At 50.4% G+C, this 16,915-nt stretch overlaps 1 protein-coding gene across 1 annotated transcript in view; it reads right to left on the bottom strand.

Annotated features, from left to right (window-relative positions):
• Positions 1–802: 802 nt before the first annotated feature.
• LOC138350498 (uncharacterized) overlaps positions 803–16,915 on the bottom strand; it is a 38,385-nt gene continuing 22,272 nt past the window's right edge. The window contains exons 2-3 of the mRNA XM_069301518.1: positions 3,482–6,614; positions 803–1,218 (exon numbers count right to left, since the gene is read on the bottom strand). Coding sequence (XP_069157619.1) covers positions 803–1,218; positions 3,482–6,143 — 3,078 coding nt within the window. The 5' untranslated portion in view covers positions 6,144–6,614. The remainder of the gene's footprint in view (positions 1,219–3,481; positions 6,615–16,915) is intronic.

Raw genomic sequence — 16,915 nt, 5'->3', positions numbered from 1 at the left:
CACACCTGGCTACTCTCCCGACCCACACCTGTAGATGAGAGGGAACACTGAAGCCCACACCCGGCTACTCTCCCGACCCACACCTGTAGATGAGAGGGAACACTAAAGCCCACACCCGGCTACTCTCCCGACCCACACCTGCACATGAGAGGGAACACTAAAGCCCACACCCGGCTACTCTCCCGACCCACACCTGTAGATGAGAGGGAACATTGAAGCCCACACCTGGCTACTCTCCCGACCCACACCTGCACATGAGAGGGAACACTGAAGCCCACACCTGGCTACTCTCCCGACCCACACCTGCACATGAGAAGGAACACTAAAGCCCACACCTGGCTACTCTCCCCACCCACACCTGCACATGAGAGGGAACACGGAAGCCCACACCTGGCTACTCTTCCGACCCACACCTGCACATGAGAGGGAACACTAAAGCCCACACCTGGCTACTCTCCCGACCCACACCTGCACATGAGAGGGAACACTAAAGCCCACACCTGGCTACTCTCCCCACCCACACCTGTCTATGTCACACATTCATGCCAAAGAAAACTTATATCAAGTAAATCTAGCTTGTATTAAGCAAGACAATGTTGGGCTAAATATTGATCAGTGTTATCTTATAAGCAGTGAAGCTTGCTTAATGAATATTCTTGGTCGCTAAACGGTGCTCAAAGTTACTCAAGAAGCATTATAAGTTCTCTAATTCATGACTTTTAATGTAAAAATATTTTTGAAACCACTGGAAGCACTGTGAATTAAACAACTGAGTTACAGATATTCACGTGTTAAAATGTAGTCAATACGTACAGGTGAGACGCGTGTCACGGAAGGCCAGGTGACTATACCCTTCTCTTGAGGGAGGACACAGCTGAGCCGCCAGGCGGCAGCACCAGTCTATGGCGGGGTCGTCATCAGTGAGGTCCCGGATGATGGTCAGGTCGAGCTCCCTTCCCTGGTACGGCAGAGTGTCCAGGGTGTCCGGGTCCACGTAGCCCGTGGCGTCCATGGTGTCCGGGTCCACGTAGCCCGTGGCGTCCAGGGTGTCCGGGTCCACGTAGCCCGTGGCGTCCAGGGTGTCCGGGTCCACGTAGCCCGAGGCTTCCAGGGTGTCCGGGTCCACGTAGCCCGTGGCGTCCAGGGTGTCCGGGTCCACGTAGCCCGAGGCGTCCAGGGTGTCCGGGTCCACGTAGCTCCTGACGTCCAGGTCAATGACTGAAGACATACACTGAGATACAGTCATTGTCGTTACTGTTATGTTCTAAGATATAACAAGAAGACATACTGAGCCATCCACTCACCTTACTGCTGGGTTTATTACCTGATGACAAGTCCGTATTTTGGACAGTATTAATAGCATCTAAACTACTTATTAATAGCTTTTAAAAGCCACGGTCAAGGTCATCTGTATCAATGGTCAAGGTCATCTGTAGCAATGGTCAAGGTCATCTGTATCAATGGTCAAGGTCATCTGTAGCAATGGTCAAGGTCATCTGTATCAATTGTCAAGGTTATCTGTATCAGTGGTGAAGGTCATCTGTATCAATGGTCAAGGTCATATGTGGCAATGGTCAAGGTCATCTGTATCAATGGTCAAGGTCACAGTCAAGGTTATCTGTATCAATTGTCAAGGTCACAGTCAAGGTTACCTGTATCAACTGTCAAGTTTATCTGTATGAATGGTCAAGGTCATCTGTATCAATGGTCAAGGTCATCTGTATCAATGGTCAAGGTCATCTGTGTCAATGGTCAAGGTCATCTGTGTCAATGGTCAAGGTCATCTGTGTTAATGGTCAAGGTCATCTGTGTCAATGGTCAAGGTCACAGTCAAGGTCATCTGTATCAATGGTCAAGGTCATCTGTATCAATGGTCAAGGTCATCTGTATCAATGGTCAAGGTCATCTGTGTTAATGGTCAAGGTCATCTGTATCAAGGGTCAAGGTCATCTGTATCAATGGTCAAGGTCACAGTCATGGTCATCTTTGTTAATGGTCAAGGTCGCAGTCATAGTCATCTTAATCAATGGTCAAGGTCATCTGTATCATGGTCAAGGTCACAGTCATGGTCATCTTTATCAATGGTCAAGGTCGCATTAGAAGGTCATATAAACTAAGTCAAGGTCACAGTGAAAGGTCATCTGGACCAAGTATCAAGGTCACAGGGATAGATGGGTCACCTGAATTAAGGATCAAAGTTACGGAAGGTCTAATTAACCAAGGGATCAAGGTCACAGTGAAAGGTCATCTTGGACAGGAATTAGGTCAATGTGAAAGGTCATCTTGAACAGGAATTAGGTCACAGTGAAAGGTCATCTTGAACAGGAATTAGGTCACAGTGAAAGGTCATCCTGAACAGGAATTAGGTCACAGTGAAAGGTCATCTTGAACAGGCATTAGGTCACAGTGAAAGGTTATCCTGAACAGGAATTAGGTCACAGTGATAGGTCATCGTGAACAGGAATTAGGTCACAGTAAAAGGTCATCTTGAACAGGAATTAGGTCACAGTGAAAGGTCATCCTGAACAGGAATTAGGTCACAGTGAAAGGTCATCTTGAACAGGAATTAGGTCACAGTGAAAGGTCATCCTGAACAGGAATTAGGTCACAGTGAAAGGTCATCTTGAACAGAAATTAGGTCACAGTGAAAGGTCATCTTGAACAGGAATTAGGTCACAGTAAAAGGTTATCTTGAACAGAAATTAGGTCACAGTAAAAGGTCATCTTAAACAGGAATTAGGTCACAGTGAAAGGTCATCTTGAGCAGGAATTAGGTCACAAAGAGAAAATTCATCTTGAACAGGAATTAGGTGAGTGTGAAAGGTCATCCTGAACAGGAATTAGGTCACAGTGAAAGGTCATCCTGAACAGGAATTAGGTCACAGTGAAAGGAGATCTGTACCACGAGTCAAAGTCAAAGTGGTAAGTCATCTGAACCAAAAGTTTGGCGTCGCTAAATACTTCATGAAATTATTTATGCACAAGAATATATACAGCAGCGGAATGTTTCGAACATTTATTATTCATGGAGTAGTCGCCCTTAATAAGTCTATATTTGTAATCAAAGTAGAAGGTTTGTCACCCTTAAGGTGACTATATTTGTAAACAATATAAGGTGTTTGTCACCCTTAAGGTGACTATATTTGTAAACAATATAAGGTGTTTGTCACCCTTAAGGTGACTATATTTGTAAACAATATAAGGGGGTTGTCACCCTTAAGGTGACTATATTTGTAAACAATATAAGGTGTTTGTCACCCTTAAGGTGACTATATTTGTAAAGAAAATAAGGTGTTTGTCTCCCTTAAAATGATTATGTTTGTAAACAATATAAGGAATCTTTCGTCCATAAGATTGTAAACATATATGTAAACAATGTAAATCTGAATTACTATATTAAACATGACGAATGAAGCCCTTTGTGTAATTTTGGTATCAATAAATAACCCTAAAAATTATGGTGGAAAATATGAATATTTACCAAGACGCTGCAGGTGAGGAAGGTGAGGCAGGTGACGGATGAGGACGGGCAGTTGCTGTAGTGTGAGGTGCAGGTGGAGGCTCCTGAGGGTGTGAGGCAAGAGGGGTATGTCTACCTCAGACAAGACACCAACAAACTTCTCTAAGGTACAATTACTGCCGGGGGCTGTCAGCCTCTCCAAACATTGTTTTAGTATATCACTTCTCTCTTTGCTGTATAAACTATCGCCAAGAACTAAGGATATGGTTACCTTCATTTTTGCCAGCACTGACAGTGTAGACAGACGCTGCTTTAGTTGGGGTGTATCGTGTATGATTAGGTAAATGATCTTAGGTGTCACCTTCTTAAGAACAAGCGGCAGGACAACCCACGAGTCAACACTACATATTCTCCACCTGTGTTCTGTACGCAGCTTCTCACACACGGCTTGGATGACGTGCTCACTCCCGCGGGACTCTGCTACATGCTTCAACAGCGTGTCAGTCGAACTTGTAAATATCTCGCACAGGTCAGTTATGTGAGTAATGAACCTGTGCTCTACTCCCCGGGCACACAGCACCCCGGTAGTGCTGACTAAAATGTTCTGCCATCTGGGGCGCTTATAAAACTCTTGTTGCACATCGCCAATATCAAACGTTGACTCTCTCAGGTGATCTCCCAAGGAACCCTTTTCCTTACGTACAACATCCACCAAGACGTCAATGATTGTAGACCTTTCCCCTGACACACGGTGTGATGCTGGATCACCTCGGTCTTGCTCAGCCCTCAACAAGAGATCGACCAGCCCCCTGCTAGCACAATACTCCTGGTACCTGGTGTGAAAATAGCCAAACACCCACACCACATTGAGGCCCCGACGGTAGCTGGTTCTTGTGAAATAGTTGGACAAGACCTCCTCCTGCGGCAGTCCCAGAGTGTCACACTTCTCCCTAATCTCCGCTTCCGTCTCCGGCCAAAGGTCGTACTCCTTCCTCTGGATCCCTCTTAAACTAATCTCTTCAAAGAACAACAGAAACTGGTCACATTTTTCTTTGGGGTCCACCACATGTTTGTCTGTGAGTCTGGACACCAGTTTACTGGTTATGAAGTCATGAATCTTCTCGTAGACTTGAGTGTTTGTGGTGAGGTTGTTAAATTCTTCTTGAGCCTCGACACACAGCAGCGCCAACAAGGTCAAGGTGAGTGGAGTGTTGAGGTACTCACCCAGGAACTGACTCATCTGCTCCAGCCGCTGGGTAAACCTCCCTGTGATGACACTCCGTTGGCTCTCTTCCTCCACCAGCACCTTGATGGTTCTCTCGGCGAACTCCACGCGACGTTCTGGAGTGATGCCCAAGACGAGGATGTTGCAGCGAGGTCTGGTGTGTGGGACGAGCTGTGACAGTTGTTGGTCCCACCCCGGCCGTGTGGTTATCACCAACCTCACATCCTTGCCAGGCAGGTGCAACAGCTCCTTCACCAGCCTTCCTGAATGGTCGTTGACCTCGTCGTAGCCGTCAATCAGGACTAATATATTTAAGCTCAAGATTATCTCCTTAAACAGCTGGAAGTCAGCACCAGAATCACTAAGTGTTTGAGGCAGCAACTGGCGGAGGAGACCATCGAAGGTATTAAGATATGAGTCCCTGCACTGTACATAGAAAACGAGATCCACAGTGCCCAGGTGACATATGGCAGCAGGGTCCTTTACCCACTTCTCGAGGATGAGCTTGAGTAAAGTTGTCTTGCCCATACCACCTTCCCCCGTCAGGAGGACACACTGAGGGACTCTTCCGTCCTCTCGTCTCATACTCAAGATGTCTTCATAGTTTATATCTTGCCCCTTGGCAGCGTGGAAGGGTCTTGTGCCATCCTGACCCTTGGCCGCGTGGGAGGGTCTTGCCCCTATGACAGGATCTTCAAGGAGTCGCAGTCGTGTAAAAGCAAGACTTGGGTTGTAGTTAATGTTGAGGAGGAGCCAGGGTGCGGGAACAATCTGGTACAGCAGTTTATACCCGTCAGTTAGCTCCTGCTTGCTCTTCTGCTTAACCTCTTCTGTGATGTGGCTTTTGAACACCTTAATATCTTGGTGGAGCTGAGCTAAATAATCCACCTCTGAGGGATCCAGCGGCTCTCTGATCTTTGCTCGCAGTCCATCAATATACTCTGTGGCATCTCTGCTCGCCAGGTCCACATCCTGGCGGTCTGTCCTCCACTTGTTGCCGGCCTCAACCAACATCTTCGTCATTAAGTCTGTGAGATCCGTCAGCTTATTCTTCAGGTCTTGCTCCGTTATTATCACATTATCATGGGCCAACGTGTTTCGGTGTTGCTTCAGGCTGTAAATGAGGTGTTCAAGTGATGGTCCCTGAGGCCCTGGAGTGGTCCACGTGGGGTCATTCATCTCAGCCAGACCACACTCACGTTGCAGGAGTTTATACAACAGGGTGATGTCAAAAGTTGCCGCGTCGGAGGAAGCTTGTAGTTTATCCCTCTGGTGAGCATCGAAGAGTTTCTTGTACTGAGCATTGGTGTACCGCAAGTCCTGAGTGAGGTAAGTCACTACTGGGAAGGTGCCCCGGTACGACCACATAAACACACTTGCTAGCGCGTCTCGTCCTGCCTTAGTCACCGCTAGTTCATACCGCAGTCTGTTAAAATCTACTGGCATTGTGGAGGACATATTGGGCTTTATGGTTCACTCTTCACACTACGTTGGTCAAGTTTAACAACAGCAGTCAGAAGCCAACGGTAAGTTTCTTTTACTAAAACATTAACCATGTGGGTTCACAGTTGACAACATAATTTATTGACAAGAATTGTGTCAGGCTTTGTTACACTATTCATATATGAGCGAGATATTTAATTAAAATCTCCACACCTTAATCATTTCCCAAAAATTCTTCTCCACTTGTTTATATTACAATACACATTTAATCACATTCCAGGCCAGACAATAACTTAGTCGTGACTTTATCCTTGTTGGATGTGAGCATTATTGCTTCCCAGTTTTATTGGTTATTTTCTTTAATTTTGTTTTCAGGTCATTGATTATTAATAAATAATACGAAGTTATTTATGTCTTAGTTTTTCTATTATTAAAGACTTTCTACGATTTCCATCTGTCTTTAAAACTTCGTCGGGTTTTCGTCACCTGGAAATACAAAACATACAAAATTTACTTTATCAACACAAGTTGTATTTGTTAAATAGTGAAATAAATAAATTTTGTGACTGAAAACTAATAACAAATTTATTTTTGGGTTATTCCTCATCTTTCCCGTTTTGTTTTATAACATAAAACTTGTCAATATTTTAATATAAGTCAAGTAATCAATGTCGTGTTGACTTTTGGGTTATGGTGCGTGAACACGGCTTATTTTCTCATATGGAAACTGTATTGTGCAGAGATTGTTCACTTCTGGAGCCGTATTAGCCAATTATGTACAAAATTGACATCTGTGTCTTTGACAATACCATGAAGCCAACAGTATGGTGTTGATACTTTATTATATATTTTCTTAGTCGAATATACAGAATATCTAACAGAAGTGCAGCTCATAACGGTTCAGACAATCTTTCCTGGAATTCAGAATTAAGTATAACCAACAATTTCACTCCTGGACACTGCTGACACCTTCCAAGATCACAAACTTATACCCACAATTTACCATAAACCAATAGTTTTTGAATGGGAATTATTTCACAAAAAATAATTCTGAATAAAACTAATAAATATTTTCATATCCAACCTTCATTTAGATTTTATTTTGAAGAAACTCTAGAGCCAGAAACCACAATCACAGGTCACGAACCCGATTAAAACTATCCCAACAACATATTTAAGAGAGACTGTCTGTTTGTCTGTGTATCCAATGTTGGCGGCCAGATGCTTGGCGCCAGCCGCACCCAACCTTGCAGGGGAAATGGTCTGAGGTACGGGACGGACATAGGCTGGTCGGGGGTTGGCCTAAGTTAAATACTAAAAGAAACCACGTACGATTTCTATTGGGTAAATTGCGAAATATTTGGTGTGCTCCACCTAGAGTTTTCAGTGGAAAGTAATTTTTTGACAGAAGAGGTGACGAGGGGAATGAGGGTAGGAACCAAGTGGGGGACCAATGGGGGTGGGATGATGGGGGAGAAAATGGAAAGAGGTAAGAAACCTGGTTAACCAAGAAAAGGTAAGGGTTAACGCTGACGAGCCGGAGGAGGGCAGGTAGGATGGACACTGGCCAGGTGTGGGAGGGCAGGTAGGGTGAACCTGGCCAGGTGTGGGAGGGCAGGTAGGGTGGACACTGGCCAGGTGTGGGAGGGCAGGTAGGGTGAACACTGGCCAGGTGTGGGAGGGTAGGTAGGGTGAACACTGGCCAGGTGTGGGTGGGCAGGTAGGGTGAACACTGGCCAGGTGTGGGAGGGCAGGTAGGGTGAACACTGGCCAGGTGTGGGAGGGCAGGTAGGGTGAACACTGGCCAGGTGTGGGAGGGCAGGTAGGGTGAACCTAGCCAGGTGTGGGAGGGCAGGTAGGGTGAACACTGGCCAGGTGTGGGAGGGCAGGTAGGGTGGACACTGGCCAGGTGTGGGAGGGCAGGTAGGGTGAACACTGGCCAGGTGTGGGAGGGCAGGTAGGGTGAACCTGGCCAGGTGTGGGAGGGCAGGTAGGGTGAACCTGGCCAGGTGTGGGAGGGCAGGTAGGGTGAACACTGGCCAGGTGTGGGAGGGTAGGTAGGGTGAACACTGGCCAGGTGTGGGTGGGCAGGTAGGGTGAACACTGGCCAGGTGTGGGAGGGCAGGTAGGGTGAACACTGGCCAGGTGTGGGAGGGCAGGTAGGGTGAACCTGGCGAGGTGTGGGAGGGCAGGTAGGGTGAACCTGGCGAGGTGTGGGAGGGCAGGTAGGGTGAATACTGGCCAGGTGTGGGAGGGCAGGTAGGGTGAACACTGGCCAGGTGTGGGAGGGCAGGTAGGGTGAACCTGGCCAGGTGTGGGAGGGTAGGTAGGGTGAACCTGGCGAGGTGTGGGAGGGCAGGTAGGGTGAACACTGGCGAGGTGTGGGAGGGCAGGTAGGGTGAACACTGGCCAGGTGTGGGAGGGCAGGTAGGGTGAACACTGGCTAGGTGTGGGAGGGTAGGTAGGGTGAACACTGGCCAGGTGTGGGAGGGCAGGTAGGGTGAACCTAGCGAGGTGTGGGAGGGCAGGTAGGGTGAACACCGGCGAGGTGTGGGAGGGCAGGTAGGGTGAACCTTGCGAGGTGTGGGAGGGCAAGTAGGGTGAACACTAGCCAGGTGTGGGAGGGCAGGTAGGGTGAACCTGGCGAGGTGTAGGAGGGCAGGTAGGGTGAACACTGGCCAGGTGTGGGAGGGCAAGTAGTGTGAACACTGGCCAGGTGTAGGAGGGCAGGTAGGGTGAACACTGGTCAGGTGTGGGAGGGCAGGTAGGGTGGACACTGGCCAGGTGTGGGAGGGCAGGTAGTGTGAACACTGGCCAGGTGTAGGAGGGCAGGTAGGGTGAACACTGGCCAGGTGTGGGAGGGCAGGTAGGGTGAACACTGGCCAGGTGTAGGAGGGCAGGTAGGGTGAACACTGGCCAGGTGTGGGAGGGCAGGTAGGGTGAACCTGGCGAGGTGTAGGAGGGCAGGTAGGGTGAACACTGGCCAGGTGTGGGAGGGCAGGTAGTGTGAACACTGGCCAGGTGTAGGAGGGCAGGTAGGGTGAACACTGGCCAGGTGTGGGGAGGGCAGGTAGGGTGAACACTGGACAGGTGTAGGAGGGCAGGTAGGGTGAACACTGGCCAGGTGTGGGAGGGCAGGTAGGGTGAACACTGGCCAGGTGTGGGAGGGCAGGTAGGGTGAACACTGGCCAGGTGTAGGAGGGCAGGTAGGGTGAACACTGGCCAGGTGTGGGAGGGCAGGTAGGGTGAACACTGGACAGGTGTAGGAGGGCAGGTAGGGTGAACACTGGCCAGGTGTGGGAGGGCAGGTAGGGTGAACACTGGCCAGGTGTGGGAGGACAGGTAGGGTGAAACACTGGCCAGGTGTGGGAGGACAGGTAGGGTGAACACTGACCAGGTGTGGGAGGGCAGGTAGGGTGAACACTGGCCAGGTGTGGGAGGGCAGGTTAGGGTGAACACTGGCCAGGTGTGGGAGGACAGGTAGGGTGAACACTGGCCAGGAGTGGGAGGGCAGGTTAGGGTGGACACTGGCCAGGTGTGGGAGGGCAGGTAGGGTGAACACTGGCCAGGTGTGGGAGGACAGGTAGGGTGAACACTAACGAGGTGTGGGTGGACAGGTAGGGTGAACACTGGCCAGGTGTGGGAGGACAGGTAGGGTGAACACTGGCCAGGTGTGGGAGGGCAGATAGGGTGAACACTGGCCAGGTGTGGGAGGGCAGGTAGGGTGAACCTGGCCAGGTGTGGGAGGGCAGGTTGGGTGAACACTGGCCAGGTGTGGGAGGGCAGGTAGGGTGAACACTGGCCAGGTGTGGGAGGGCAGGTAGGGTGAACACTGGCCAGGTGCGGGAGGGCAGGTAGGGTGAACCTGGCGAGGTGTGGGAGGGCAGGTAGGGTGAACCTGGCGATGTGTGGGAGGGCAGGTAGGGTGAACACTGGCGAGGTGTGGGGAGGGCAGGTAGGGTGAACACTGGCCAGGTGTGGGAGGGCAGGTAGGGTGAACACTGGCCATGTGTGGGAGGGCAGGTAGGGTGAACCTGGCGAGGTGTGGGAGGGCAGGTAGGGTGAACACCGGCGAGGTGTGGGAGGGCAGGTAGGGTGAACCTTGCGAGGTGTGGGAGGGCAAGTAGGGTGAACACTAGCCAGGTGTGGGAGGGCAGGTAGGGTGAACACTGGCGAGGTGTAGGGAGGGCAGGTAGGGTGAACCTGGCGAGGTGTGGGAGGGCAGGTAGGGTTGAACCTGGCGAGGTGTAGGAGGGCAGGTAGGGTGAACACTGGCCAGGTGTGGGAGGGCAGGTAGGGTGAACACTGGCAGGTGTGGGAGGGCAGGTAGGGTGAACACTGGCCAGGTGTGGGAGGGCAGGTAGGGTGAACACTGGCCAGGTGTGGGAGGGCAGGTAGGGTGAACACTGGCCAGGTGTGGGAGGGCAAGGTAGGGTGAACACTGGCGAGGTGTGGGAGGGCAGGTAGGGTGAACACTGGCAGGTGTGGGAGGGCAGGTAGGGTGAACACTGGCCAGGTGTAGGGAGGGCAGGTAGGGTGAACACTGGCCAGGTGTGAGGAGGGCAGGTAGGGTGAACACTGGCCAGGTGTGGGAGGGCAGGTAGGGTGAACACTGGCCAGGTGTGGGAGGGCAGGTAGGGTGAACACTGGCCAGGTGTGGGAGGGCAGGTAGGGTGAACACTGGCCAGGTGTGGGAGGGCCAGGTAGGGTGAACCTGGCGAGGTGTGGAGGGCAGTAGGGGAACACTGGCGAGGTGTGGGAGGGCAAGGTAGGGTGAACACTGGCCAGGTGTGGAGGGCAGGTAGGGTGAACCTGGCGAGGTGTGGGAGGGCAGGTAGGGTGAACACTGGCGAGGTGTGGGAGGGCAGGTAGGGTGAACACTGGCCAGGTGTGGGAGGGCAGGTAGAGTGAACACTGGCCAGGTGTAGGAGGACAGGTAGGGTGAACACTAGCCAGGTGTGGGAGGGCAGGTAGGGTGGAACACTGGCCAGGTGTGGGTGGGCAGGTAGGGTGAACACTGGCCAGGTGTAGGAGGACAGGTAGGGTGAACACTGGCCAGGTGTGGGAGGGCAGGTAGGGTGGACACTGGCCAGGTGTGGGAGGGCAGGTAGGGTGAACACTGGCCAGGTGTAGGAGGACAGGTAGGGTGAACACTAGCCAGGTGTGGGAGGGCAGGTAGGGTGGACACTGGCCAGGTGTGAGAGGGCAGGTAGGGTGAACACTGGCCAGGTGTGGGGAGGACAGGTAGGGTGAACACTGGCGAGGTGTGGGAGGAGAGGTAGGGTGAACACTGGCCAGGTGTGGAGGGCAGGTAGGGTGAACACTGGCCAGGTGTGGGAGGGCAGGTAGGGTGAACCTGGCCAGGTGGTGGGAGGGCAGGTAGGGTGAACACTGGCCAGGTGTGGGAGGGCAGGTAGGGTGGACACTGGCCAGGTGTGGGTGGGCAGGTAGGGTGAACATTGGCCAGGTTGTGGGAGGACAGGTAGGGTGAACACTGGCCAGGAGTGGGAGGGCAGGTAGGGTGGACACTGGCCAGGTGTGGGAGGGCAGGTAGGGTGGACACTGGCCAGGTGTGGGAGGGCAGGTAGGGTGAACACTGGCCAGGTGTGGGAGGACAGGTAGGGTGAACACTGACGAGGTGTGGGAGGACAGGTAGGGTGGAACACTGGCCAGGTGTGGGAGGGCAGGTAGGGTGAACACTGGCCAGGTGTGGGAGGGCAGGTAGGGTGAACCTGGCCAGGTGTGGGAGGGCAGGTAGGGTGAACACTGGCCAGGTGTGGGAGGGCAGGTAGGGTGAACACTGGCGAGGTGTGGGAGGGCAGGTAGGTGAACACTGCCAGGTGTGGGAGGGCGGTAGGGTGAACCTGGCGAGGTGTGGGAGGGCAGGTAGGTGAACACTGGCGAGGTGTGGGAGGGCAGGTAGGGTGAACACTGGGCGAGGTTGTGGGAGGGCAGGTAGAGTGAACACTGGCAGGTGTAGGAGGACAGGTAGGGTGAACACTAGCCCAGGTGTGGGGAGGGCAGGTTAGGGTGGACACTGGCAAGGTGTGGGTGGGCAGGTAGGGTGAACACTGGCCAGGTGTAGGAGGACAGGTAGGGTGAACACTGGCCAGGTGTGGGAGGGCAGGTAGGGTGGACACTGGCCAGGTGTGGGAGGGCAGGTAGGGTGAACACTGGCCAGGTGTAGGAGGACAGGTAGGGTGAACACTAGCCAGGTGTGGGAGGGCAGGTAGGTTGGACACTGGCCAGGTGTGAGAGGGCAGGTAGGGTGAACACTGGCCAGGTGTGGGAGGACAGGTTGTAAACGGGGGGTGGGGGGAAATAGCTCTATCTTGTCCATTATTCCACCCCCCAGTTAACTAACGAGGCCGGGGGAAACAGCTCTCTCTAGTCCGTTATCCCGTCCCCAGTTAGCTAACTATTCTAGAGCACCTCCAGAGTTCCTAAGACAACCTCTCTCGTTCAACACCTTGTAACCTAGGTATTTGACTACCTAGGTGCTACGACTACAAGGCGCCGTCACTTGATCAGTTACCCGAAACTCTAGAGAGAACTCTAGAATACATAATCACTGCCACAAACGTATAAGAGAAAACGAAAGGAAAGAAATGAATAGTGAAGTAATTAGTGAGGGCTTGGGGGTGAGAGGGAGAGAGGTGGGAGGAGCGAGGAGGGTCATTAGTTGAAAGTGAGAGTTTAGAGATGGGTGGAGGGAGAGGTGTAGATAGGTAGAAGTAGAAGAGTAGATAGTAGAAGACGAAATGCTGCCACCATCCATTCATGATCATTACATACAAGACAAGGAATGGAACTTGCCTGTATCACAAAATTCTCAAAGGATGTTATCATGAGTTCATTATTAGTATGTTCCCTCTGTACCATGTATCAACTCCAAACATGTACTCATTTATATCATGAACCCAGTAACCACTGAGGCTTTCTCAAATCCTCAACTCAAAGCTCTAGGGCACAAAGTTAAACACAATTTAAATAATAAATTCATAATTATATTTCACATGAAGTATCATAATATAAGCAATCCAATTCAAATGTTAAAGAGAGTCATCATCCAAGAATTCGAGAACCCTACAACTTGACTGCCCCTGATCATCACACAACATATGTAAACTCGACCAAGTCACCTTAATGCTCAACTCACCAAGTGTCTCTGCCTATAGCTGGATAGAGAGGGGGGGGGTCTGTAGTTGACAGAGACTCCCACCCTGCCGGCCGACAGCCTCCCTGATAGGGCTGTCTTCTCTCTGCTCTCCTGGCTCGTCTGCTGCTCTGTCTGTTAATGCTCCATGCTGGATAGCTCTCCGAGTTTATATTGGGGAACCTAGTAGCTAACTCCGCCCACAAGTAGATAGCCTCCGGCACTACCAAGCCACTCCTTAAACGTCGGCATGTTTGAAGGCTACCCGGCTCCAATTATACGCTTAGCGGAAGCAAGGTGAAATTCTCATGATCTGACCTCAGGTCACTTGGGGTCATTAACGCTTTGAGGTGTGAGATCTCAAGCAGACAACTGGCGCCTCTCAGATCCTTGTCTGTGACTCGTGTACTCTATATATATTTTAAATAAACTAACCCAAACACTTTTACAGTGTTACATCTCCCCTTCTCCCCGAAATAAAGTTTTTGCAACACTGCTAAAGCAAGCTAGCTGTGTGCAACAACTTTATTAACGAAAAAAAAATACATCCTAGCTAAACAAATATACATCATCCTACTCTAAAAAAATGAAATATGTAGACAGACGTCCATTGTCTCTGGCTGGGCGACGTCACTGCTTGGTCTTGTAGATAATCCTGTACCACATTTCTTCAACACAACTGCCTCCGTCGCTTCTCCGTCGTTAACGCACAACAACCCTTGGTCAACCCGAAAGCCGTTTACTACTTGAACTGAGCACAGGACCGTGGAATTCGGTTGTCCCAGCTGATCTGTAATTGGCCCTACGTCAGTCACCATGAGAGACGTATATTGGGGTTCTTCACAGCTATAGGGACTACAAGTTTCGAGACCTTCATATAGTTGCCAACAGTAGAAATCCCATCCTACTCTTCTTCCTCCCTGTTGCTCCAGCACGCCTCCTTCAGAGAGCTACTTCTAACAGCCACATCAAGTCCGCATGACACAGGAAGAATCACTCAACAGAGCAACATGCTTGTAGGAGGGGCGGCCAGTTAAGGCAAACGATCCTGTCTTGCAATTACGCTCCATGCAATGATGCTGACACCAGCAAGGGACACTAGGTATCATGTCTCACTCAGCTTGTCTTATCTTCTCTTCTTTCTTCTCTCTTCTTTCTTCTCTCTTCTTTCTTCTTTCTTCTCTCTTCTTTCTTCTTTCTTCTTCCTTCTTTCTTCTTTCTTCTTTCTTCTCTCTTCTTTCTTCTCTCTTCCTCCTCCCATGGGTCTTAGACAAGCGACCAGGGGTCCATTGGGGTCTGTCCGTCCTGGGGTCCATCCTGGGTAGACCGATGTTGGTGGGACAGACTGGAGTCGTTGTTGCTCCTCTTCCATCATTACTGGGTCGTCTGGGGTCGTCTGCAGAACGACCTGGGGTCCACTGGGGGTCCGTCCGTCTTGGGGTCCCCCTGGGGTCCGTCCGTCTTGGGGTCCCCTGGGTAGACCAATGTTGACCGACCGAGAGGGCTGTATCTCGGGGGTCCCCTGGGGTGATGGTGGTGGTGGTGGCCCTGACATCCAGGTAGGGGGCTGGTCGTCGTGGTGGTGAGGAACGTCCCTGAGTGTGGTACACAGCAGCCGTCTCTCTCTTCTGCATATGCGTCGCGCCTCTCCTCTGGCTCCCACCTGTGGATGAACATAAAGGCGACAATACCCGTGTTCCATGCTGTTGTGTGACCCTGTAGTTTGTATAGGGTTCACACAGTCCAATTATAAGCTCTCCTCCTGGCAACAACTACACTTAAATTTTTTTAAAATAATCCAATTAACACTGAATGATACTGACTTGGTGGAACATAAGACAGTAACAGAGGAAAGTTAGAGAAGAGAGAATAAGGTCATCACTACTTTTAACTTGTCACAAAAAAAATCAAAACTAATAGACAAAACACTAGCCTAACTTAACTATACCGTTCCTAATCTTAAGTACATAATTAACCGTTACTCCCACCCTTAACCTACAGCCACCTACGTGACCCAGAGTGTTTCCCTAGCATCTCCGCCGGTAAACAACTCCAAACTGTTGCCACCCCTGTGACCAGACTTCAAACGCCAGGCGTCCCTAGACGTGAGTCAACTGACACACTAGTCCCCACTAGCATGCTGTACAATACCAGTACACCTCGGGTTATTGCGTTCAAATGGAGTAAAACAGTCGATCGCAATAATCTGAGCAGAACCACACTTAAACTACTTAACTACACCTGCCACTCCCCACTGACCTGGAGACCAGCGGTGGCTGGGTGTCCCCGTGGGACATGCGAGGTCACCTGTCACACTCAGCTGACCTGCACTACCAACACCGCTAAGTTCCCAAATCGCCAAATCTTATCACTAACATAAATCACTACACACGCAAGTTCTGGTGAACATTCCCTGAACTACACAAAACTCACAAAATCGCTAAAACTACAACACCAGAGAATCACAATCTCCTAACCTGAAAACTCGCTAAATCGCGAAAGTAAACACCTGTCAAGATCTCCCTGATAGCGCCTGAGCGGCAAAAGACACGTGGGACTGAACAATGTTAAAAGAACACCAACTACCTACAACATTGTTCAACACCGCTGCCATCATTGTAACGGGGGGTGGGGGGAAATAGCTCTATCTTGTCCATTATTCCACCCCCCAGTTAACTAACGAGGCCGGGGGAAACAGCTCTCTCTAGTCCGTTATCCCGTCCCCAGTTAGCTAACTATTCTAGAGCACCTCCAGAGTTCCTAAGACAACCTCTCTCGTTCAACACCTTGTAACCTAGGTATTTGACTACCTAGGTGCTACGACTACAAGGCGCCGTCACTTGATCAGTTACCCGAAACTCTAGAGAGAACTCTAGAATACATAATCACTGCCACAAACGTATAAGAGAAAACGAAAGGAAAGAAATGAATAGTGAAGTAATTAGTGAGGGCTTGGGGGTGAGAGGGAGAGAGGTGGGAGGAGCGAGGAGGGTCATTAGTTGAAAGTGAGAGTTTAGAGATGGGTGGAGGGAGAGGTGTAGATAGGTAGAAGTAGAAGAGTAGATAGTAGAAGACGAAATGCTGCCACCATCCATTCATGATCATTACATACAAGACAAGGAATGGAACTTGCCTGTATCACAAAATTCTCAAAGGATGTTATCATGAGTTTCATTATTAGTATGTTCCCTCTGTACCATGTATCAACTCCAAACATGTACTCATTTATATCATGAACCCAGTAACCACTGAGGCTTTCTCAAATCCTCAACTCAAAGCTCTAGGGCACAAAGTTAAACACAATTTAAATAATAAATTCATAATTATATTTCACATGAAGTATCATAATATAAGCAATCCAATTCAAATGTTAAAGAGAGTCATCATCCAAGAATTCGAGAACCCTACAACTTGACTGCCCCTGATCATCACACAACATATGTAAACTCGAACCAAGTCACCTTAATGCTCAACTCACCAAGTGTCTCTGCCTATAGCTGGATAGAGAGGGGGGGGGGGTCTGTAGTTGACAGAGACTCCCACCCTGCCGGCCGACAGCCTCCCTGATAGGGCTGTCTTCTCTCTGCTCTCCTGGCTCGTCTGCTGCTCTGGTCTGTTAATGCTCCATGCT

This window comes from Procambarus clarkii, chromosome 46 (genome assembly GCF_040958095.1).
Source record: "Procambarus clarkii isolate CNS0578487 chromosome 46, FALCON_Pclarkii_2.0, whole genome shotgun sequence".
NCBI classification, from domain to species: domain Eukaryota; kingdom Metazoa; phylum Arthropoda; class Malacostraca; order Decapoda; family Cambaridae; genus Procambarus; species Procambarus clarkii.
The sequence above is the reverse complement of the archived record's forward strand: the minus strand, read 5'-3'. Positions and strand labels throughout refer to the sequence as shown.